Source organism: Brienomyrus brachyistius, chromosome 7, assembly GCF_023856365.1.
Source record: "Brienomyrus brachyistius isolate T26 chromosome 7, BBRACH_0.4, whole genome shotgun sequence".
Taxonomy (NCBI): Eukaryota; Metazoa; Chordata; class Actinopteri; order Osteoglossiformes; family Mormyridae; genus Brienomyrus; species Brienomyrus brachyistius.
The window spans coordinates 13,391,616-13,417,064 of NC_064539.1; the positions used below are offsets into that span (position 1 = coordinate 13,391,616).

The 25,449-nt window shown below is 44.4% G+C and overlaps 1 protein-coding gene across 4 annotated transcripts in view; it reads left to right on the plus strand.

Annotated features, from left to right (window-relative positions):
* The window catches only part of wdfy3 (WD repeat and FYVE domain containing 3), a 93,780-nt gene that overhangs the window by 40,935 nt on the left and 27,396 nt on the right, over positions 1 to 25,449 (plus strand). For 3 of the 4 annotated variants that reach the window (XM_049020381.1, XM_049020382.1, XM_049020379.1), the window contains exons 13-36: positions 2,346 to 2,429; positions 4,998 to 5,175; positions 6,065 to 6,279; positions 7,109 to 7,221; positions 8,464 to 8,698; positions 11,686 to 11,786; positions 12,875 to 13,093; positions 13,602 to 13,783; positions 14,432 to 14,663; positions 15,117 to 15,277; positions 15,841 to 15,952; positions 17,598 to 17,788; positions 19,034 to 19,186; positions 19,337 to 19,410; positions 19,642 to 19,803; positions 20,087 to 20,181; positions 20,266 to 20,386; positions 20,622 to 20,839; positions 20,941 to 21,131; positions 21,430 to 21,564; positions 21,677 to 21,856; positions 22,339 to 22,572; positions 23,481 to 23,580; positions 24,065 to 24,225. In XM_049020381.1, coding sequence (XP_048876338.1) covers positions 2,346 to 2,429; positions 4,998 to 5,175; positions 6,065 to 6,279; positions 7,109 to 7,221; positions 8,464 to 8,698; positions 11,686 to 11,786; positions 12,875 to 13,093; positions 13,602 to 13,783; positions 14,432 to 14,663; positions 15,117 to 15,277; positions 15,841 to 15,952; positions 17,598 to 17,788; positions 19,034 to 19,186; positions 19,337 to 19,410; positions 19,642 to 19,803; positions 20,087 to 20,181; positions 20,266 to 20,386; positions 20,622 to 20,839; positions 20,941 to 21,131; positions 21,430 to 21,564; positions 21,677 to 21,856; positions 22,339 to 22,572; positions 23,481 to 23,580; positions 24,065 to 24,225 — 3,847 coding nt within the window. The remainder of the gene's footprint in view (positions 1 to 2,345; positions 2,430 to 4,997; positions 5,176 to 6,064; positions 6,280 to 7,108; positions 7,222 to 8,463; positions 8,699 to 11,685; positions 11,787 to 12,874; positions 13,094 to 13,601; positions 13,784 to 14,431; positions 14,664 to 15,116; positions 15,278 to 15,840; positions 15,953 to 17,597; positions 17,789 to 19,033; positions 19,187 to 19,336; positions 19,411 to 19,641; positions 19,804 to 20,086; positions 20,182 to 20,265; positions 20,387 to 20,621; positions 20,840 to 20,940; positions 21,132 to 21,429; positions 21,565 to 21,676; positions 21,857 to 22,338; positions 22,573 to 23,480; positions 23,581 to 24,064; positions 24,226 to 25,449) is intronic. The other variant, XM_049020383.1, reaches the window with a different exon arrangement.

Consider the following 25,449-nt stretch of genomic DNA (forward strand, 5'->3'; position numbering starts at 1 on the left):
CGGTGTGCTTTACACCACTCCATCCGACGCTTGGCATTGAGCTTGGTGATGTGAGGCTTGCATGCAGATGCTTGGAATGAATGGAATGAATGGTAGCCGGTACACAGTTTTTGTGCTGTGGTTAATGCCAGGGGAAGTTTAAGTGAACAGAGTGTTGGTGACTGTGCCCCTCGGACCTTGGCGATCCCACTCTGTTACTTTACGTGACTTGCTATTTCGTGGCTCAGTTTCTGTTGTTCCTAAACGCTTCCACTTTGCAATAATACCACTTGCAGCTGACTGTGGAATATCTAGCAGGGAAGAAATTTCACAAACTGACTCATTGCAAAGGTGGCATCCTATGGCAATGCCACGCTTGAATTCACTGAGCTCTGAATTCACTAAACAACCCATTCCTTCACAAATGTTATACACCTATATACCCTTATACACCTGAATTCAGTGATTAAGAGGTCTGTCCCAATACTTTTGTCCATATTGTGTGTGTGTGTATGTGTATAAACACGCACACATATACATACAAGCATAGGGTCATTCCATGTCAAATCATCACGGATTTTAACGAAATTTGGCATGCTGATTTGGTCACATGAGTGACCAATAATACTTACACCTGTGCTTGTTGTATTATTTCATGTCAGTTTGGCTGCCATTAAAAAGGCCCATTAGTGATATGAAACCATGTGATGCTACATTTACATCAAGATACCTCAGCAACACCTTAAAAAACAAAGACCAAGTTTTCTGGAGATGTTCATGACATGAACTAGATTTAGTAAAAATGTGATCAATTTTGAAATATAGGTTTTTTGTTATTGAATTTTTTATACATTTATTAGCGTTTACCTACTAATTATTCCTATGGGGATGGCATATTATTTATTCAATCTGTAGAGCTGGACAATAGCTTTAAAACAATTTGAGAACCATTTCTGTGCAGCTTATATTAAAGTAAATATAGCCAGTCAAAGTCATAGTCCCCCCCAAAAAAAAAAAAAAAGTGAAAAGTTTGTTCGCTTAAATCTCCCTCAGTATTGATCCAAGACGCATCCAATTTCAGTTTCATGAGTCACCAGAGTGACTCAGCTGCCAAGTTTTGTTAAATCGTGTGATGATTATGTCCGAAGGCGTGATGATTTGACATGGAATGACCCCATATTCACATACTGAGAAAAATATAAATTTGATGATAATCATACATACAGCAGTAGTCATACATTTTTTCCTTCGGTAAAGTATGTGTTTTTCCGCTGGCTAAATTAAATTAAGTATTTATATGTTTATTGTACTATCATTTTGATTGTGAGATCTTACCTACTGCGAGCTGCTACCAACAAGCCCGTCCCAGATAATTATCAGGTAATGGATTGATTTACTCAGGTTCTGTTATGGGAATGATGTTGGGGTAGTAGACCAGTCTGACTGCTTTTTATATGTATGTGGCATTTCTATTTTTGGTTTAATTTAAAGGGAAATATGATTTATTTCTTTGTTAAATATTTGCATATTAAATTGCAAGTATTAGCTGTTAGCTGAATTTTGAAGTTCTCCAAATGTTGTGTCTTTCGCGAAAAGGCTGTGTGATTTTCAGATTGGGGAACCAGGAGAGGAGTAAGATGAGAGTGCAGACTTATCCCAGTGGCATGTGTCGGTTAGTGGGCAGGGAGGGTAGTCACGCTGAGGCACGGTCGATACATCCACTCTAATGTGCTGCACAAGGTTTTGATATGAATATGTGCCTTATTCTGTGCGCGTGCGTGCTCACACGAGAGAGAGAGAGTGAGTGCGAGTGAGTGAGTATCTGTGTGACTCTATCGATTGACTCTGAGTCTGATTGTATGTGTGTGGGAAATGTGCGTCTCTCTCCAGTACTCTTATCTGCAGGAGTGTCTTGCTGTCTGTGTCTGTGTCTGTATCTGTGTGTGTGTGTGTGTGTGTGTGTGTGTGTGTGTGTGTGTGTGTGTGTGTGTGTGTGGTGGATCTGAAACTTGCATGTCTCTCCTGCCCTCCAATCTGCAGGAGTGTCTGTCTGCCTGTCTGCCTGTCTGTCTGTCTGTCTGTCTGTCTGTCTGTGTGTGTGTGTGTGTGTGTGTGTGTGTGTGTGTGTGTGTGTGTGTGTGTGTGTGTGTGTGTGTGTGTGTGTGTGTGTGCGCATTCGCGGATCTGAAACACGCATGTCTCTCCTGCCCTCCTCCTGCGGCTCTCCTCTCGGATCACCATTCTCCACCAGACACTAACTGCTTCCGTCCCTGTTCTCTCCTCTCTCTCTAACCCCCCTGCCCCCTCCCCCATCCCCCCCCCCCACCCCCGGCGTTGCCTGGCTGTCGCCTGCTGTGTGTGTGTAGCCGTGCTGAGCAGGTGCCCCCCTGCCTGACGCATGAGAGCTCCCTGCCCTCCCCCTGGGGAACGCCAGCGCTCACCCGGAAGAGGTACCGCACTCTGCAGTTTTCTCTTCCTCTCGCATTCGCCAGTCATTCCTTTTTTTCCTCCATCTCTCTGCTGTCTCTTCTGCATTGGCGTGTTACAGCCTCTTGATCATTTTTTAATTCCGTTCTTGCCCCCCTCCCATGCAAAGCTTGTACTTGTATTTCTTTTCCTCTCCCCGTCTGCCAGTTTGTGCTTAAGTCTGCTGAAAGTTCGCTTCCTACTTTGCATAAAGATGAAACTTCCCTGCTTCTATTTTCCTATTGAATTTTTATTGCTTTAGCTTTATGCAGAACAGTCCTGGATCTGTCACTTACTGACTTCTCTTATTTTGGAAGGTGAATCCGTGCACTTTCTCTCACAGCCTGTTCTGCTGTGTTTCTTTTCTTGCCTGCATTTATAATTGAAGGGCAAATTAACAAAACTGACTGTCAACATGATACGTTTTCAAGAAAATTTCTGCGGAGCGAGTTTTGGTTCCATGTACAGTAACATACAGTGAGGAAGCCTATCTGTAAGTCATTGGTGGGCTTAGCTTAAAAACAATAACAAAATAAGCACTGAGTTTGTAAATTTCTCTTCAGTTTTTGACATTAATGCTTGATGTTAACTTCAGTCAAGTTATGAGATGCTATTTTTTATTGGGTCTATTTAGATGTGGTAGTATTACAAACATCTACAATGTTTCCTAGTATAATGAAAAGTATTAAGTCTCAGCTAGCTACGGTACACAAATACATTTTTTTTCGTTTGATATAGCATCTCTTGTTGCTTTAGCAACTTAATGTGTATTAGTTTCTTAATACAACACGCAAATGTTATATACCGGAAAAACGGCACAGGTTAATATTATGTTTATTTAGATGTGACTAGATACATTCACAGTCTTGATGTTCCCAGACTGGTTTATAAGAACATAATACATGGAATTGATGTCTTTGACTTCATGTATTTATTTTAGCAGACACTTATATCCAGACTGATGTACACTAACTTGAGCTTGAATTAATCTTTCATACAAAATCATTTATTCAACATCAGACATTTGGTGAGAGTGAAGATTCCCCTGTAGTTCCCAGCACGTGGATTAGTTTTCACGTGAATCTTCACGAATGCGTACATGCAGAAATGAGCAGCTGCTGTGGCAGAGCCGGGTTCACGGTTTGTCACATCAGACTTCATGTTATTGCCCATCTAGACAACTGTCAGCTGACATGGTCACAAAACACTTCCTCTGGGGCCATGACAGTGTCGCCACAATGGGGAACTTGGAGACTAAGCTGCAAGTGATAATGCGTCTTTTTTCCATTTCTTTTTCTGACAAAAGAGGAATGAAAATTTTTAATTGCTGCCAGTGCAGCACAGGCCTAATTCAATATTCTACAGTGAATATTGATGATGATAATCTTGTTCAGGTTTTCCTTTGCTTTGACAGGCTTGTGATAGGTGCTAAGCTCACCAGGACCCTGTATTTGGTGGTGATAGTGATGATGATGATGATTATAATAGTTTTAATAATAACAGTTTTTTTTCACTTCTTTTTTCCTTATGTCAGTGGAATCAATTGATTTAATCTGGCAGCTGTATCACTGTCTGCCTGTCTTGTGTGTTTGTTTATTTGGCTACTTCTTCTCGGGCTGCATTTAGCAGAGCCTCCAGCTATCCTTACGCAGTGCAGGCCGGGCTGTGTGTATACATAGTCCTTGACATATCTGCAGGGAACTAAAGCACGAGTCAAACTGAGAGGCTCCTTCTCCTCCCATGGAGGAACAGTGCTGATTATATTCTGGTGGAGCTGAACCTGCAGGTCACCAGAAATTCGTATTGCGCTTTGTGTTTGCACTGGAAGACCCAGTGAAATCACTGTTCCTGGTGGGTGGTGACTCAGAAGTAAGTGGCAGGGTGTGTGATGAATTATTTCCAATTTTTTTTTCCAATGACAAATTCCACCCCCCTCCCCAGTCACCAAATCTTACATTGCACCCCCCAAAAGGTGTGTGTTTTTTCTTTCTCCTTTTTATTCAACATTCTGTTTACTACTACATTATTTCAAAGTTAAATTTTGGTCCAGTATTTTTTTTTTTATTTGAGTTGTAACTTAATGACTCAGGAGAAATCTGGGTCTGTAGGATAAACCAGTTCAAATCCACTGATTTAGTAATGAATATCATCCTTTGCACAGACTTTCATTACATAAAAATAAATAATTTGGCCATAAATTGCGCATTAAAAAGTCAATGCTGAAGATGGAGCTCTGAGCACTCGGCACAAGGAAGCTTGAGAGACCAAAGCCTTACGCGTGCAAAGGCACCTTTTCCTATCCATCCTCAGCTTTGAGAAGTGTGTGGACTGAGTGTTTATCTTATGTGTACTGCTTCTTCACCTCAGCAGTGGTAGAGGTTTCATGTTTTTTCGTCTTTTGTATTGCTCGTGTAGTTTTCAGTAAAAAAGCTGTTTAAGTTTCAAGCTTTGTTCAACCTCAGTGTTGCCTTGGAGAAGACAGCACGGTCTTCTCTTGGAGTGATCTGCAGTTTCTAATTGTCGCTGGTGCCCTCAACTACTTGTCCCCACAGACACGGCTGCGGGGTTTCGGCCGCCGCCGCCCCCCCTGCCTCCAAAGTGGGGGCCGACCTGAAGTTTCAGCTGGGAAATGCTGCCCAGCCCACCTCTGACGTGGTGATCATCCACCCCGGGGCGGCGCTGGCCATGCTGGACCTGCTGGCCTCGGTCAGCTCGGAAAGCCAGCCTGAGGTAGGACCAGCCTGCGGCACTGACTGCTGGCTGAGCCTGTGAAGCACGGGAACTCATGGGCGGACTGGTATCAGCAGACCGACGGCTATTGCCGCCAGTACTTTCTGTCTGGTATTGCTGCTGCGCTGAGGGTTACAGCACAGCATTAAAAAGCAGAAGAAGGCGTAAGCTTTTGCGACTGCCTTGAAATTCAGAGATACCAGACAGTAAGGCAGCTGTGATTATGTGGCCTTTCAAGAAAATAGTCCCTGATTCGTTACATTCATCCATAATACCTGTGAGGGCTCTGAATATCTGTGAAAGAGGGGATAGTAGCCCATTAGAGATTATGTGTGTTGCATGGATTACAAGATAACCTGCGGATCTTGTGTTATCAGTCCTGTTTGGTTTCACTCCAAATTTACAGTTTTCTTTGGTAACGTTTGATGTGAGTCTCATGCCAAGAGAAACCGCTGATTTTAAACTTTTGACAACCGTTATTTTTCAATCAGTACAATCAGTAAGGATGTAGTGGAAAAATTGCATTATACTGAGATTATTCTTTTTTTTGAAGCTTAAAAGAACCCCTAACAAAACCTGTTTTTTGTCATTCTTTTTGTCTTCTGATATGAGGACATTATACTTCACACACACACGAACAAGGAAAGCCAAACCTACATATTTTTATAGTATATTTTATGTTGTTGAGTTGTTGCTTCTGTGTTTTTTTTAAGATATGAACAAAGGAATCCATTTTATTTAGTCATTTTAATACAACTTGCAGATTCATTGTAGCTTGTTTTTCCTAAATCATTTTGCTACGGAGGGTTTGCTTGCTACCGTGGGTATTTTTTCACTGTTGTATCATACACCTTTGTTCTACCTAACTGAATTTGTTCCCAACCCCCAGCATGCTCTGGACCTACAGCTGGCAGTAGCCAACTTGCTGCAGACACTCGTGCACTCAGAGAGGAACCAGCAGGTGCAGTGCGAGGCTGGTCTGCATGCCCGGCTGCTGCAGCGATGCAGCTGCGCTTTGGGCGACGAGGAGCACCCGCTGCACCAGCCCCTGCAGAGGATGTTCGAGAGGCTGGCCTCGCAGGCCCTGCAGCCCATGGCGCTCAGGTGAGGACCCCTACATCTCGCTCATCCTGATATTAGCGTTACTCACTAGCACGATCCAAAGTATTTGAAAATGACTCGCGGTCAAAGCAGGAAATCAGTCACTTTTGAAATCACCTCTGCTGATACATACCAAAAGCTCCTTGGAAATTCCTCTTTGGAAATTCTTGTTTATGAATTTAGTTGCCGCCTTTGTTAAACGCAGCTTAGTGCATCAGTGTGACAATGTAGGGTACGATGTATGTTTTATGCTGAACTATAAATGTACTGACTCATCATGACCTACAGATAACCTTGATTGCACAGCTGTGGGTAGTCCAGACTTGGGAGACATTGCCCCCCACCCCAAACACTATAATGGCCGTATTTAATTGCTCATATTCCATTTGCGTTAATGTGCTGCTGATTATTTACATTCACTGTAGAAGAGCAGCAGCCCCCCCTCCCCCCCCAGTCCCACTAAACATTAAATGCGGATATACCTTTGTCTGTTTTGAATGATGGAAACTGATGCAATGCACTTAGTGCATTTTGTCTTTAACAACGTTAGATAGTAGTGTAATTTTCAAATGTATGTGCTAGATGAGTGTCTGTTCATTCATGGATAAATTAAGTATTTTAAAGAACATTTCTGTGTTAGCAGGATGTAGTGTGATGAGCTGGTTATATAAACTGCATGATCTACTTTTAATATTAAGTTAGCTGTGAGGGCGGTGCTGCTTTCCTTCAGGATTTCTCACATTAGATCATAGACTGACACCTCTGGATGCCTGCTGCGTTGCATACAGTAGCAGTGAATCTTCTGAGAATCACGCATCTTATTTTATTTTAGGGAATTTTTGCGTCTGGGGAACCCGCTGAACTGCGGTGCCTGGGACAAGAAGCTGCTGAAGCAGTACCGTGTCCATAAGCCAAGTTCTCTCAGTTATGAAGCAGAGATGAGAAGTAAGGGCTCACTTGGATGATGGCAGTAAGAGCCATGGAGTGATTGGTCTACTGTGCCTGGGAGTGATTGGTCTGCCATGTCTGGGGGTGATTGGTGTGCCGTGGCATGCCTGGGGGTGATTGGTGTGCCGTGGCATGCCTGGGGGTGATTGGTGTGCCGTGGCATGCCTGGGGGTGATTGGTGTGCCGTGCCATGCCTGGGGGTGATTGGTGTGCCGTGCCTGGGGGTGATTGGTGTGCCGTGCCATGCCTGGGGGTGATTGGTGTGCCGTGCCATGCCTGGGGGTGATTGGTGTGCCATGCCGTGCCTGGGAGTGATTGGTCTGCCGTGCCGTGCCTGGGAGTGATTGGTGTGTCAGACCTCAGAATTATTGGTTTGCTGTTCCTCAGAATGATTGGTCTATTGTGCCTTGCGATGATTGGTCTGTTGTGTTATAGAGTGATTACTCTGCCATGCCTTGGAATGTCTGGCTTGCTGTGCCTCAGAATGATTGTTCTGCTGTGCTTTGGTGTAATTGGTCTGCCGTACCATGGAATGATTGGTTTACCGTGCCAGGGAATGACTGGTCTCCCATGCCTCAGAACAGTTGGTCTGCCCCTTTCCCTGAGTGATACCTTGGTCCAGAGATGCAGTAATAAGTTATTCATCCGAGAAACTCCTGATGGAACCTACTGCTGCGTACGGATCATTTTTTGGACATGGCTGGGGTGTGCTGAAGAGAAACCGATGTGCCTGTTTTGATTGAATTCGTAAATCAACTTTTCTGCCAACTAAACCATGATGAGCATGTCACTGAAACGTTGATTATGTTAATTATTTAGATTTTTTTCCTGAGATCTGTATTCATTTAACTAATATTATCTGTAAGAACATAACCAGTCAGCTGTGATTGTATGCAAATTAGTCATTTATCGGATTAATGTTAGAGAAAAAGCTGACACCAGATGTCTAGAACTCCCAGTTTTTTTAAACCTACATATATAGACTCCTTGAACAGAATAGTATTTGAGCTTCCATGTTCTGCATCTGTGTGTGTGCGCTAGCCCTGCTGACTCACAGCCCTTCCAGCATGTCCCAAGCTGTGTGCTCCCTCCTCTCTATGACCCTGCACTCAGTGGGATGGATGGATGGATGGATGGATGGGTGTTTAGCTGGCTGGCTGACGGTATTACCAGAAAAGCAAAGCCATTGTGTCTAGAGGCTTATACGGTCCTAATAACATTTTATGCACCCCCCCATAGACAGTATGACAATGTCCATGGAAGGTTTCGGGCCGGACAGTGTCTTCACTGTGAACGAGGACAATAGCCAATACAGAATCAGCAGGAGCCTGGTCCGCTCGGCAGAAGGAAGCACCGTACCGCTGACTAGAGTGAAATGCCTGGTCTCCATGACGACGCCTCACGACATCAGGCTGCACGGGTCATCTGTCACGCCGGCCTTCGTGGAGTTCGACACCTCTCTAGAAGGGTTCGGGTGAGACGCGCCACGCTATGCTGGTTTCTACAACTTATTTACCAGAGATATGCCTGTTGCGTTTTTCCATAGGCACCATGAATGCTTAAATTCTGTTAAAGAAAACATTTCAAGGGTTGCAGTTTTTACTGAATTTTTGTATCGTGCCTTATTGCCCTAGTTTTGTTACACATAAAAGACACACACACACACCCCCATCAGTATTCATGAAACATTTATGTGAATTCCCAGTCGTCATGCCACTGCTCTTAATGGGAGAAGAGAATGAAATATAACAGGCATGGCACAAAAAGATTTTGCCTTTCTGTCTCTTCATCTGCTCTTTATTTTAATTTTTAAAAAGTATATTATTATTATTTATAATTAGGCACGTAACCATGAATCGCAAATCAGTTAAAAATCGATGTAAATGTATGACAATTGAAACCGGCAATGTGGAAAATGAATCGCTACTTTAAGAGTTCTCCACAGTACTTTAACAGAAAAACTGGTGTAATATTACATTTGATTTCATGACATCAGTTCGACCGAATGCGAGGTGGCAAGCTTGAGGTTGCCCTGCCGGGCGGCACGGTGGTGCAGTGGTTAGCACTGCTGCCTCACAGCAAGAAGGTCCAGGCTTCGGTCCCAGGTCCTTTCTGTGTGGAGTTTGCACGCTCTCCCCGTTTTTGCCGGGGGCTCCGGCTTCCTCCCACAGTCCAAAAGCGTGCAGGATAGGTTGATTGGTGAGTCTAAATTGGCCCTGTAGTTGTGTGAGCGTGTGCGCCTTGTGGTGGTTGGCGACTGCCCAGGGTTGGTACCCGTCTGTTCCCATTGTTCCCTGGCCCTGGTCCCCCCGCGACCCCAGTTGGTATTAAGTGGTTTCAGAAAATAGATTAAATTGGTGGTGTGGCATTTTAGCTTTCTGTTACATAGTCACATATGAACAGCGAGAAAAGCACAGGCAAGAAAGATAAAAACTGCGTGCAAACATTGTAAAAGGCTGATAACGTACACAAATAGCACAATGAACGTGCTTCAGCGCTAAAAAGCTGCACATGCAAGCCTTAGTTTATTTGAAGACTTATTTTGATTTGGGATTTTTTAAACAGTGTTTTATTCCATTTCAGTTGCACTGTTATGACGACGACAAGTTTTGCACAGTTTAGAAAGATGAAGGAATATTTTTTAATAAATTTGCAGCTCATCCTGCTTAAAAAAATCGTGAAAATCGTATCGTGGACTCAGAACTGTATTGAGTCGTGAGTTGAGTATATCGTTACTTCCCTATTTATTATTGTTATTATTTCTACTGAGCACTGAAACCCAGTTTGAGGTGTCACACCCATTTGAAAAGACAAGAAATGGGAGACGTACTATATTTTTTCGCTACTCTAGAAGAAATTCTGCTAATTCTGCGGATTAGATATTCATTCTGGGGTTAATTATCTATAGTGCACCAAAATATGGCAAAATACCTGGTACTTGGCACTGCCGTCAGCTTTCTGTAAAGTTAGCAATTTATTTATTTTCTTGCTAAAGTTTGACTGAATTAGATGACACACATGACAACTTTCATCAGACTCACAAATGAGAAAGTGACAGTGCTTCTCTGCTTTGAGTGATCGTTGTTCGGGCTGCTCGGTTTCTAGTTCTCTCACTTATTGAAAAATGCTGTATTAAAAACAGCATGTTGCATGAATCATTGGAAACAGTGCTGGTAGAAATAGACTTATTTTCCTGTCAGGCTTTGTCATCAGTATTTGTTCCTCCCTTGTAATCGGCAGTGTCATCACTAATGAGGGTGACTGCAGTCCTGCTTGCATTGTGGGTAGAGAGTCTCTGCCTCCTTTGTCAAATTTTATACCCGCAGTTCACAGCCGCACACATTTTTACCACCTTTATTTACAGATTATGTCTCGTAATCTCCATGTGATAAAAGGAACATAACGTTTCTGGGGTTATGAAACAAGAAAAAGTTTGTGTAAGAAAACACCTCAGAGTGATTATGTAGTAGAATCACCTTTTCCTTTACAGTCTGGGCCTGTTTGGACACATACGCCCTCTGCTCACTATTCACAGGATTGTCCCAACCGAGTCAAAATACTTGATGACCATTGACGGACTGCCTTCTTCAAGTCTGATTCGGTCAGGGCCATTCAAGGACATTGACCCTTTGTCCTTCCGCCACTGAAATTTCTCCGGCAGTGTGCTTTAGGTCATTGTCATATTGAAAAGTGAACCATCTTTCCATCTTCACTTTCTGCCCGAGGCTAGCAGGATTTCTTCAAGAACCTGTTGGTATTTTGTCCCAGCTGTCTTCGCTTCTGTCTTGAGAAGCGACTCAGTCCCTGTCATGGAGAAACCCCGCTCAGAAGAATTCTGCTCCTTGCATACAGGCTAGATTTATGGAGCACCCACACAATAACCTCATAATAGTCTGTTGCTTCTTTGGAATTGCCAATGTCCTCTTGGAGGGGTGGCCCCATGTAAATTAGTTCTGGGTGGTGTGTGTTCTCTTCTGCTTCCGGATGATGTGCTATAACAGGTCATTAAAAGCAGATCTTCTTAATGCCTATGCTTTCTCTAGCTTCAATTCAAAGCTCTTCTGAATGTCCTTTTCCACCCACAGTGTTTTTTTTTGCTTTGAAATGTCCTACCAAGCACTGGCATCCTCTACAAACACATGATTTTATCTAGAGCTAATTATTCAGTTGGCCACTAGTCTTGTTTTGTCATTTTTTTCATGGTTATACCTGATTGACTTTGCAGATGGATTTTGGAAAGAGGTGAAAAATGTATTCTGTTGTAATATTTGGGAATTTTGTTTTGACCTTACTTACTATGTGAGCATAGCATTATTTATTTATTTTTCTGTCTCTCGGAGTGTAATTTAAATTAATGGAAACTGTATGTTCTGAAAATGGATGGTGACTTTCTGTAACCATTGTATATTATCAAATCCGTTCGCGATCAGGTATAACTCATCATGTTTTGTCCTTTTACAGTTGCCTGTTTCTGCCTAGTCTGGCACCCCATAATGCCTCTACCAACAACGTCAACACGTCGGGGGTCAATGAAGGAGCAGTGGTCAGCGGAATTGGGACCGGTCAGTACACACTGTATCCATGCTAAAGTGCCCTGTGCTGGTACTGATGTGTGTACGCACTGAATCCGGCCGGAAGCCGCGCAGTGATGAGCTTAATCTCAAATGTTGCCGCGGTCGGGATCATCACCCGGCAATAGCTGCCACTTCTCATTTTGACCGTCATTAGAGCAGGAAGGGGAGCAGGCGGCTTCTGCGATTGAGCCCCGGTCGCCTGACGTGTTCTCAGCGCGGAGTGAGGCGGGTCCTGGTGCCTCCAGGCGTCTCTGGGACGACAGAGCGCTGCATGTTTGCTGCAGATTGTGGACAGTCCCTGGCCCTTTTCCCGTGACCTATATATAACAATGACATCATCCGTCGTGTGATGGAGTTTTAGTTTTTGAGTTGTTATCACATAATTGTATTTAAAAAGATATATCGATTTACAAAATGATTATTGTACACCCTACCGTGAAGCTTTTGTTTCAAGTAGAATTAAAAGGTTGCAAATGTATGAAAATAAAATAGAAAATTCTTAAAATATCTATAATAGGAATATTATAATTATTTGATACCCAATTATTGTTCTACTTAAACCTCGAAGCTTCTGAAAGCCTGTGATGCTGTTATTACAAATAATAGTAATAATAATTGTACTTTTATTAGCTCTAGGTATTTTAATTTTAGTATCAGATACAGTATAAAGTGTTTTACAAATTCATTTATGCCTAACTGTATAGGAAGCACAAGTTGCTCTGTAATTATTAAAATGTTAATCTAGATGAATCTGATCTTGCCACATGAACCAGGGTAATTGATATACGTATTACCAGTCAAAAGTCTTTACACGCATTGAGATTTTCTTCATTTGCATGTAGTGTGTATATGTATATATATATATGTGTGTGTGTGTGTCTGTGTGTATATGTATGTGAGTGTGTGTATGTTTATGTGTGTGTGTCTGTGTTTGTATATGGATGGTCTGCTAGACTAAGTTCTTGTGTTTTAGTGCTCCGCTTGTTCATAAGGTGCCACTGCCTCCCTCCGACTGACAGGATGCTCTGGATTTCCCTGCCCCCCCCTTCCCTGCTTCCCTATGCCTCCTTACACAGGTGAGCGCCTGTTCCCACCTCCCTCGGGCCTGACCTACTCCTCCTGGTTCTGCATCGAGCACTTCAGCACCGCATCCCACAGCCACCCAGTGCGGCTGCTAACGGTGGTGCGTCGCGCTACGTCGTCCGAGCAGCACTATGTGTGCCTGGCCATTGTGCTGTCGGCCAAGGATCGCTCACTCACCGTCTCCACCAAGGAGGAGCTTCTCCAGAACTATGGTGGGCACCACCCCCCCCAGCCCAGCCCAGCCCAGCCTGCCTCGGACCCATAACTTTGCAGTCTAAGAAGTCTTCTTGCTTTAGTAAAAGCTGTGTAAAACGTATATAATTATACATATCAAAATCATAATTACTACAATGAAAGTCAGTTAATGAATTTAATTTTGTTATGGCTCATTTTCAAAAGCATCTTTCCTTAAACTCTCAAGAATATGTAAAAAAAAAAAAAAAAAAAGAAAAGAAATAAAGAATAGCTACTAATAGGATTCCTGCATGGGGGTGTGGAAAAATGTTTTAGCCTCTTGAAAGACTTGATCTAATATTTAAAAATCAAATGACACTGTATTGTTACACTAGCCAGGCTAATCACATTATTTAGGTCATGTATGATAAGGGCTTCCTTACTTTCGATGAATCCAGTTTTATTCACTGTGACATCTGAAGGTAATCCTTCCCTTCTGCCCTGCAGTCTTCAGTCGTGTAACAGTCTCTGTTCCCCTGCCCACAGTGGACGACTTCAACGAGGAGTCATCCTTCTATGAGATCCTGCCCTGCTGTGCCCGCTTCCGCTGCGGTGACCTCATCAACGAGGGACAGTGGCACCACCTGGTGTTGGTGATGAGTAAAGGCATGCTTAAGAACAGCACAGCCACGCTATATATCGACGGCCAGCTGGTCAGCACAGTCAAGGTATGATCGAGGTCATTTTGTATGGGACAAATATTCAGTAGAATAGACTATTTGTTTTCAAAATTATAATAATTATGTAGAAATACCTCGATTTCATTTGTAGTATTGATAGTTTGGAACATGAGGTCCCTCTTATGATACACGTGGGAAATGTTACGTGATTTTATTCATAATGCTCACTAAATTCTCCTCATAAACTCTGCTCCATTAGAGTATTACAGAAGAAGAAACCATTTGAGAAGGGTCTGTATTTAATGCTGCCTCTACTGTGAAATATGGTTATACCATGAAATAAGATCTGCGACGGCAGCCTCTAAGTGGACATATGTAAATGTGCAGGTTTAGGGCTCAGTCTGGGGGGGGCGGGGGGGTGATGAATGTGGTTAGGGGGCCTCGCAGCCAGCACACCCGGGGTGACTCTGACAGGACAAGCCCATCGCTGCCCCTAGGCTGTGGCCCCCCATGTGGGAGGCTGTTGGGGGTGGGTACCTGTCTTTGTTGTGGCTTAGCGCGGTTTTGTTGGCTTGCGTTGGCTTTTTTACACACCATCAAAGAGGGCACCAGTGTAAAACCACACCACTGGCACAGAGCCCTAGATCAGCCCAATTGCTTGCCTGCTAACTGGGGGGTGTCCCCGTGTGTCCACAGCTTCACTACATCCACAGCGTTCCTGGTGGCTCTGGGTCCACCAACCCCCCGGTGTTGAGCACGGTGTACAGTTACATCGGCACACCCCCCGCCCAGCGCCAGCTCTCCACACTGCTGTGGCGCCTTGGGCCCACCCACTTCCTGGAGGAGGTGCTAACAGCCACCAGTGTCTCCACTGTTTACGAGCTGGGCCCCAACTACGTGGGCAGCTTCCAGGCTGTCTACCTGCCATGTGAGCATCTGTGTGTCTCTGTCTCTCTCTCTCTGTCCATGTCTGTCTGTCTCTCTGTCTGTATCTCTGTGTCTGACTCTGTCTGTCTGCCAGTGTCTGTCTGTGTCACTATCTCTGTCTGTCTGTCTCAGCATGTGTATCTGTCTGTCCGTCGTTGTGTCTCTCTCTCTCTCTGTGTGTCTGCATCTGTGTCTGTCTGTCTGTGCCTCCGTGTGCAGAGAGGAACCAGGAGAAACCGTTCTTGTCCACTGTAGAAACTTGGTTACTTGGCAGTAGCTTCAGTTGAATTACCCAGCAGTATAAAATAGGAAAATGTAGGTGTGTTATTCTTTTGATAACACAAAATTGTTACACAAATATCTAACAGAAGGTATACAGTTTTGAAAGAAGTACGCAGCGAATTTGTCAGTTATTGACGTGCTCCTGCTTTGCACATATCACATCCTCTGTTAGGTAAAGACCCCAAAGGAGAGGCAGCCCCCCCATCCCCCGTGGCGCTCGTCCCTGAGGAGAAGGTGTCCTTCAGCTTGTATGCACTGTCTGTATCTACCCTCACCGTGGCCAAAATCAGGAAGGTCTACAACAAGCTGGACAGCAAGGCCATCGCCAAGCAGGTGGGTTGTTCCGGGTGACAGGTCTGGGGGGGGTCAAGCATAAATCCTGTGCTGCACTTGCTCCCCTCTGTAATTCCCCGTGTAAACGAAGTAGAATTGTTGCTGGTCATGGGCGCTCCGGAAAGCGCAGAGCATGCAGTTCTGATGCTGCAGTAACAACGGCAGCAGTAGAGAGTGCGTCCGTTTGTGTGCCTGTTCAGCACTTAGGCTCAGCCACAAGATCCAAAACTGTGGGCCCCTCCGGTCTTGCTGTGCAATCTGGGTAAATAATTTCTGTGTGGGCCATAGGTCTGCTCATGCGCCCCCCCCCCCGCCACCCTGTACCCCCCTGTTATTCCCTTAGCCTCAGAACTCAGCAGTGCCGCATCTAGTCCAACTGTACAAATGAAGGAAATTAAGAGGCATTATGCTTTTCACTAAGACCGATGATTTTCCCTAGTGTCACATTGTTTCTATGTAAACCGTCTGGCAGTCTGGTCATTTGACAGAAAGTTCTTCCAGGTGAAGGAAGGCACTTCCTGAAGTCTCTACTCTTTTCTGACTTCTGTGTATCTGACCTCCAGTTGGCGGTTTCCTCTCATGAGAATGCCACCCCAGTCAAGCTGATCCACAACGCTGCTGGACACCTCAATGGCCCTGCTAGGACTGTCGGTGCTGCCGTCATTGGCTACCTGGGTAAGAGCCTTGCATTCTGATTGATTAATATGATAATTCAGCGCTGTCATTGGTAATTTATTCTGCATTCATCTCTTGTAATTTAAATTGTTTTTGGATTTATCAAGCCCTATTTCGTTGTAATTTTAATCATGAAGTAGCTCTTGGAGAATGAGAAATGTTTGTATTCCAAGACTACAATTCTGAGCTTTAAAGCTGCCTACAGGTGACTTGATAAATGAAAGGAAGGTTTTGATGCGTTCCTCTGTCTGCCCTTTTTGAACAAGGATAAACATTGATTTTAGTGTTTGTAATGCATGCTGGTTGAAACGCTTTTTCCCTGAATACAGACAACTCTGTCCCATAAAGGATGAAAGACGAATGGTCTTATGTAGTAAAAAGGAAAAAAATATCACAAAGAAGCTGTTGAAAAAGAATAAGATCGAGTTTAGGGTGAAGCGTGCTTTTACATCGCACAGAAGATGAACCAAATAATGGAAACACTTAACGATGTAATAATGTGAAGGATGTAAGGAGTTGGGCCACTCTTTTCCTTCCGAATAGCTTCAGTTCATCTTGGAAAGGTCACTTGTAAGTCCTCAACTTTGAGTAGTGGGACATCATGCCATTTCTAGAAGAAAAATGTCCACTTTAAGGGATGAACAAGGTGGTAAACTCACCTCAGCACTCTACCAGGTTCAGTGATGTTTAGATCTGGTGATAAGGGAGGCCATGGATGGTTTGACTTCATCCTGGAAGTTCATGGAATCACTCTTCAACTTTTTCAGCGGTGTGTATTGCATAGTGGATTATGGGAACATTATGAAGGAACAGGGTTTGCATTATAGGGTACTCCTGGTCCTGTAAAAGGATCTCACATTCCTTGGCCATCATATGACCATGCAGAGCAATCGGACTGAAACACTCCCATGAGATGCCATTATGGATATCCTCCATGTTTCACAGTTGGCAACAGTCATTGTAGGTTGCGCTTTCTGTTATCTGCTGCAACATTACATTACCTGCTCTAATGCACTATACCATACTATGTTATGTACGGATAGCTTATGTACCACATTTCTTTTCATGGTTTACATTCTGTATATAATGTACAGAAAGTTTACATTCAATTATGTAATACAGATGCATTGGTCTTATCCATAGCCATGAATTCCAGTGATATGAAGATCATGATGTTCACTTTCCGTTGAAGCCAGGTCATAGAGGTGCTGATTGAGTTTTATGGTTGTTTTGAGGCTGTATTTTTGTGATGTTTAGCAGGTATCCTGTGTCGGTCTGTCCCTCTTATTGATCTACTTGGTATACATTGTTATGATTTCAGAGATGGTTGTCCTTCACTTATTATATAATTTTGCAGTTTTTATACTGATGCACATACAATTCAGGCACCAACTGTTTGACCTCTTTGAAATACTCTCACTCAGGTTGCTTTGAAATCTCACACATCAAACTCGCATACTGCTAATTGGCATTCAGCCAATACAGATCATCTTCGTAGCTGCGTTTCATTAGGTTGCTTGAGTCCTTTTTCATGTGGTTTCTACCCCTATATGTGACACAGTTAATACTGCGATTATCTTTCCAAAGGGATCTGCCTTCTGTCAGTGGAGACACAGTGTCGCTTCACCTTGTAACCCTTCCTCAGGTGTCCGGGCGTTTGTGCCTAAGCCTGTGGCAACAAACCTCCAGTACATTGGGGGTGCAGCCGCCATCCTGGGCTTGGTCGCCATGGCCTCAGACGTGGAGGGGCTGTATGCCGCGGTCAAGGCATTGGTGTGTGTCGTCAAGAGTAACCCTTTGGCTAGCAAAGAGATGGAGCGTATCAAAGGCTACCAGGTAGGTCTGTGATGTCATGCAAGACAGGCCCAAGTTCAGCTGTGCCACTGCGCATGTGGCATAAAAATACTGTGTTGTATTCATTCACATGCTAGCCAAGGTGTCCCTAGTTTCATGCCCTTGTACTGGCTGGGATAGACGCCAAGCTCACTATGAGGCGTTACTGGATAAGCAGATATGGGAGATGTGATGCAGCAGATGTGGATCCCCGGGTATCACTGAGAACTCTCATCTTTGTATTAGGGGGTTTCATTCCTGCTCCTACTGTATTTATGGAGTTGCTATGCTCTCTCCGTCATCCAGAAGTCCGAAAACATGCAGCGAAGTGAATTTGTGGCTAAATTGCCAGAGTATGTGATGTAGTGCAGCGCTTCTCAATTGCTGTAGCCTCAAGACCCAAGTATTCCCAGGGTAGTTAAGGCACCACCCTAAATTCAAGGAAGGCTCAACCTCCCATGTTCAACCCGAAGTTATGCCCATAGTGCTGTAACAGTAGCACAATGTGTTCATGCACTGTTACAGAAAAATTGGACATTAGAAATTTTTTTATATATATATTTTTAACTACACACTATGCGACCCACTTTTGGGTCACGACGCACCAGCTGAGAAGCAGTGATCTATTGCATGTACATGCCCCGCAGTAGACTGACATCTGTTCAGTGTCACACTTCTTTGTGTGCCCTGAAAAGTGTCCTGTGCATTCTGGTATAGGCTCTAGATTTACTATTACCTAATGCTTGGTTGGCAGCCGGATGGACAGACGGACAGATAGATGCAAATTAGTTTTGGATCCTTTTTTGGACAAGACCACCAGGTCCCCTTGAGCATCCTCTTGAGTCTGAGTCCAGTCTCTTATGCCTTAGGGCCCCGAGCACTCATCGTTTTGGTTTAGCTGCCCAGCTCATGCCTCTTACATATTTTCATACATAAAAACCTATTTGAATTGCACGCAAATTTTCCATTGTCATTTTCTGCACTCACTCCAAGACATGAATTGCTGTCAGTACTTAAAGCTAATTGCATGCATTATGATTTACATACTTTTTGTCTGCCATTTATAATGGGGAAAAATAATGTTATATCTGCCCCAGTCCCTCCCCACTGTACTTTGGCGTCTTTTTTGCTGTGTATTCTATATAACAGCCTGCACATACCTGCATTTGATATGAGTAGCTGTATGTCCTTGGACTCGCGTTGCATCAGTGCCTGTGTGTACCTTAAGCCCTTGGCCTTCTCTTCCAGCTCCTGGCCATGCTGCTGAAGAAGAAGCGCTCTTTGCTGAACAGTCATATCCTTCATTTGACCTTCTCCCTAGTGGGCACGGTTGACAGTGGCCATGAGACCTCCATCATCCCCAACTCCACTGCATTTCAGGACCTGCTTTGTGATTTTGATGTAAGAGCTCCATCTCAGCTATGCATTAGGGAGACCATTCTGTGCCTGACAGGGCTGATATTCTTGCATATCCCTCTGATTAGAGTTAGCGTCTGTCATGACCATCTCAGGCTTCAGCGTACATCTGCCTTCTACCTTTCCTTCTCTCAGGTTTGGCTCCATGCTCCTTATGAACTGCATCTGTCTCTGTTTGAGCATTTTATTGAGCTCTTGACTGAATCCAGGTGAGTTTCTTACTTGATGATTTTTAACTGCTAGTCAAATGCTTCGTAAAATTGGGCTAATTGTCACCTAAATCTGAGGCAGCATGTCCTGTTATATAATCACGCAGAATGTTTTTCATGTTGTTCATATTTTTGGTGTTCCTTGATGAAATTGGAGATACTCCAATTACGAAGTGATGAAATTAGAGCGATGGTTAGAACATGATCTTCCTTGGGTCTCGTCACCTTCAGCGAGGCGGCGAAGAACGCTAAACTCCTGAGGGACTTTCAGCTGATTCCCAAACTGCTGCTGACACTGCGGGACACGTCCCTGTCCCAGCCCACCATCGCCGCCATCAGCAATGTCCTCAGCCTCCTGCTTCAAGGCTTTCCCAAAAGCTGCGACCTGCTCCGGTACAGTGCCTGGATGACCTCACCCACATGTCTCGTGGGCTCCCGTAATTGGACTGCGGGTTCATTTAGCTTATGCCGGTGTCAACAAGTTATGCAGTTTTATTCCACAGTTATTCATAGTACAATTACCTTACAGAAACTTTACAGTCAGTCACCTTCCCAACAAGTAATACCTGTTAGCTGTCTAACTTGGACTTCATCAGCTGTCATTTAATGGTCATTTAACTTCGAGGGTTTGTTTTGTGGTTAGTGAAATTATTGTACATTATTTCTATTTATGCAGGTTTGGCCAATTCATTGCCTCCACCCTGCCCACATTTGCAGTCTGTGAAAAATTTGTCATCATGGAAGCCAACAGCGAAGAAAAAATTGATGGAAGTAAGCCATACACCGCACTGAGAACGCATCAGCACGTGAGCGTACGTTAGGACGGTTTTGATTCCTGTTCTCCAACACCTCCAGCAAATGAGGACGATTTTGCCGGCCACCTGTCTGCCAATCTCATCCTCCTGAGGAACCGGCTTCTGGACATTTTGCTGAAGTTGCTCTTCACCTGCAAAGAGAAGTGCACCGTGAATGCGCAGTAAGTGTTTGCAGTGGGGATTTCATTTACTGGAAGCCAGTCTCTCTTAGTATTGTGTATTAAGGGTTCTGCGGGCTGTCATTTGCTCCGTGCCACCTTGAAGCAAGATTAAGGCCTGATTAACTCCCCACCTATTCCTGCTTTAAATGCACTGTCATTATAGGTATGTGTTTGGAGGATGGGACGCACATATGCCGCAGTCTCAACTGCAGCTGCTCACTTCTGCCCCCTGCAGGGCATGCGAGGAGCTGGTACGCACACTGGGCTTCGACTGGCTGCTCATGTTCATGGAGGAGCACCTGCACTCCAGCACGGTGACGGCGGCCTTACGGATCCTGGTGGTCCTGCTGAGTAACCAGTCCATCCTGGCCCGCTTCAGGGAGGGGGTGTGCGGAGGCGGTTGGCTGGACCACACCGACTCTGTCATCACCAACAAGATTGGCACCGTGCTGGGTGAGCCGAAACAGAGTGGTGTCTGATTTTAAAGCTCGTCTAAGGTTTGATGGACGGTGCAGGGTTTGCTATCGACGCATCTTCTTGTCCTCTGTCGTCAGGTTTCAATGTGGGCAGGAACGCAGGCGGCAGGTCCACGCTCCGTGAAATCAACCGGGAGGCCTGCCATTTCCCAGGGTTCCCTGTTCTCCAGACCTTCCTCCCTAAGCACACCAATGTGCCCGAGCTGTACTTCCTGCTAATGGCGCTGTTCCTGCAGCAGCCCATCACGGAGCACCCCGAGAACCTGCAGGTACATGTCGTCGTTTTTGTTCTTCTTCTTCTCATTATCAGCAGTAGTACCAGTAGTAGTAGCGGCACTCTAATGAGGGTTGATTAATTATACAGAAATATTACTTGCTCATCATTTTCAACATGCTGTCTGTGTAAATGATGGCCTTAGGATGGAATGGCTGTTTTAATTGTCCTTGACTAACTGTGTTGCATGTTGTGAAAGTGACTGATGTAAATGAGTCTGTGACATGGCTGAAAGGTCAAAGCCCCCCGGATGCTGACTGACCATCCCCCCGCCCCCGCCAAATCTCCTGCAGTTTGACCTGGACTCCATCTGGACGTTCATCTTCGGCGTGCCCGCCTCCAGCGGCGCTCTCGTGGGCTCCATCAGCACCATGTGCACGGAGGCCGCCTTCCTGCTGCTGGCCATGCTGCGCAGCATGCTCAACCTGGTGAGGGGGGGGGCGGATGGGCTGGGGTGCTGAAGGCCCTGATGGAGGTGGGGCTGATGCTGGGGCTGGTGCTGATGCTGATGATGGTGAATTTCGGGTTGCCTGCTTTCAGCCCTGGCAGTCAGAAGAGGAAGGCTCCTGGCTGCGAGAGTACCCGCTCACCCTCATGCAGTTCTTCCGTTACCTCTACCACAATGTGCCCGACCTGGCTCACCTGTGGGTCAGCCCTGACTTTCTGTGCGCCCTGGCGGCTACAGTGTTCCCCTTCAACATCAGGCCATACTCAGAGATGGTACGGGCGGGGGGGGGGGGTGGCCTGTATGTGAACTACTGAAAAAGTACCAATTAACAAGACAAAAATTAAAGCTGAATTATTCATAGTAGAGGTAGAATTTGGAAAGATTGTGCTTTGAAGTCTAGAATTTTGTCTAGAATTTCTCATTGGTTACTTTATTCATCTTAATTGGCTCACAAACAGCATAGCAATGACAGAATTTCAATGCCAGTTATATTTTATTAGTATTCTTCAACTGTAGTCTGGCCATTCAGCGCTCTCCATAGACTTTATATAATAATAAAAAAAATATTAAACCTTTTTCTTACTGACATTAATGTATATCATGAATGTAACAAAGCATATTTCGATATGTAGAAAATCACTAGTTATTTGAATGCCACATGATTGCATTTGAGAATTCAGTTTGATTACAGTTCGATAGTATAGAGTATATTGGGTATTGGGTATATTGGGTATGTCTTCTGTCGTGGTCTTAGGTCAGTGACTTAGATGATGAGGTAGGCTCCCCGGCTGAGGAGTTCAAGGCCTTCACAAGTGATACAGGCATGAACCGCAGCCAGTCAGAGTACTGCAATGTCGGCTCCAAGACCTACCTGACCAACCACCCGGCCAAGAAATACGTCTTTGACTTCATGAGGGTGCTGATCATGGACAACCTGTGCATGACCCCAGCCACCAAGCAGGTGCCCATCGTTGACATCTTGTTGGAGGTGAGGTCTTATTTTTAAATATTAAGAATGCTGTCTGTCAAATACTGAATCATTTCTTGTGTTGTTTTTGAAGCCATTGGCTATGAATGTATACCTTATATTGGTCATTTAGTTTCTTCTGTTTTTGCTACATGGTGTGTAGTCCATGGGCTTGCAAAATGTTTAGCAGAATGTCAGGTAAGTGTTTCTTAATTTAGAGTAGCCTTTGCCCTTTTGTAGCAGTAGGGATTCATGGTTAACTGGACTGGAAACCTGAGAATAAGTTCATGATTTGTTAATGTATAGATGGTGTCAGGAAACTGTGGTGTTTTAAAGCCCAGTCCTCGGAGACCAACAGACAGTTGACATTTTTGGTCCCTCCCAGCTCCGTGCCAGACAACCCACATTTTTTCTTCCTCCCAGCTCCCAGTAAAAACGTGGACTGTCTGCAGGTTGCCAAGGACTGGATTGGGAAACTCTGCTGTAATAGAAGGTCTCTCAAGGGGCAAAGTATATGAAAGGAACACAACAGAAAGGGGGTCTGTGATGTGGTGGCAGCTAGGAGAAGAGCTCTCCCTTAAGGGCGATTGTTCTTCTGTATGTGCCAGCGAGAGGCACGCATGCATGACTGGCATCTCTCTGCCTTCTCCCTGGCTTGGTCCCAGTGTGGGCTTCATGCCCAGCTAGGGCAGACTGTCCCGCCCCCTCACTGGAGCAGTCATCAGTTGCCTGCCATTTCCCGATGCACTTCTTGAACCCGCCAGTGAGGAAACCACAGTTACTGCCGGTGATGATCACCCCCTACTGGCGGCTTCCCGATAGGGCTGTTGTAACACTGGTTGTGTATATGGCTGGAATATACTGAGTTATATACTGATCCCAAATAAAAATGAAACAGATTTTTATTTTCTTCCTCCTCCTATTCCCAGTCCTCTCCAGAGCGCTCAACTCGAACCCAGCAGAAAGAGTTTCAGTCCTACATCCTGGACAGTGTGATGGAACACCTACTGGCTGCAGATGTCCTTCTAGGTGAAAATTTGATGGTCATCTGCTTTGAAAAGCAGATAAGATTATTCATTTTAACATTAACCCTGCCTGGTGGGAATTAGCATCTCATCTACATTGTATGTGTGTATTTTATTCTCCCCGTATTTTGCAGGTACTGTATTTTTTTTTCTTGCAGTCCAAAGGCATGCAGTTAGGCTAATTGGTGTGACAAAGCTGCCCATTGTGTATGTCAATTGTGTGTGTGCGCGCATGTGCACGTGCATGTTCCCTGCAATGAAATAAGACCCTGCCTAGGGTTTTTGCCAGCCCAGTGCCTTCCTGTAACCCTAACCAAGTGGTTAGAAGCTGGATGGATTAACCAGACCATTTTCAAGTCTAGTTGTGCTTTCAGGCTTAGTCTCATATGTTACTCAGTCTTCTGTTGCCCTCCTTGAAGGCAGGACATGCTGTTGAATCTGTTGTATTTGCCATGTTCTCCTGATACCTGGGTGTGTCCCTGCATCAGGTGAGGAAGCGTCGCTGCCCATCGCCAGCGGAGGGAGCTACACGGTCCTGGTCAATAATGTGTTCTACTTCACCCAGCGGGTGGTGGACAAGCTGTGGCAGGGCATGTTCAACAAGGACTCCAAGCTGGTGGTGGATTTCATCGTGCAGCTCATTGGCCAGGTGGGAGAGCCCACCTTTTCCTGAACCCCTGCCGCCTGTTCCATGCAGACCGACGCTGCTGCATGACAACTACACTTACATCTTCATGATAAACCTGCCCAAGGTTTTCTCTACTGTATATATTTTTATTCATTTTCCATGACTAGTTTTTTATTTTCCCATTTTATAGCTATTTTTTTTCCCCTTATATAAACATTAAATTTTATGTATTTGGATTTTATGCCTGGAGAGAGCTGGGCTTTTTACATTTTTTACATAAGCTCTTGGACAAGCACCTTAAATCTTTGTCATTTTCCGAGTGCTTAGATTGTTAGTTATTGTTTGGGAGGTGGGGACAATGGCTCTGACCCCCCCAGCATGGGCATATAGACCTATGGCTGCTATTATGCTGATCTGTTCAAAAAGACCTATTAAGGTTAATCCATAATTGCAAATTCTTGAAATAACTTTTGGTTATACAGTAGTAGCAATTGTCCTTGGTGACAATGAAAGCCATAATCTGACGTCTTTCGCTATTACACTTACAATTTTTGTAAAACTCAAAAGACCATAACAGGTCATCCATGTGCATTTGTCCCTTTATGTTTTCATTTTTACACCTGCTGATCTCAGTGTTATTAGTCCACAAAGCCGCTGTGTCTTGCAGAAGCACCCAGGCAATGTTCTTCATAAACTCAGGATCACCATCTTATGGAAAGATTTCCCCAAATGCTACCTGCTGTTTTTTTGCAGCTAAAGACTGGAACGGCAGAAGTGCAAAGTATTAGCATCTAGGAGCAATTTTTAGCTGCCTTTTTCAGCTTGTATAAAGTTACACATTTCATTTTGCCCACTAAATTTAACATAAAATTACTGATAAATTACAGGCTGCTGTGTTTGTTAGAACACAAAATATAACACATGTACTATTTATAATGGTTGTATCAAGTTGTCTAGTCATGTATGAGAATATGCAAGCTTTTGATCTGACCTAATTACCTGTGAGGGTAAATTTTATTCATGCAATGCATTAATATCACTTGGGTTTGTCAGGTAAAAAGAAAAAAACAGCTGTTAGCTGAAAATTGGAACATGATTAAAAACCAGCTGATGATGTTTCTGTCATAGCAGTGACTTGTTATACTAATTAATCATTAAAATGTTGGGATATTGTGGAAGAATTAATAGACCGATGAGCAAATCTGCACCCCCTGGTGGAAATGCATCCCATGGGTTTGCATATTT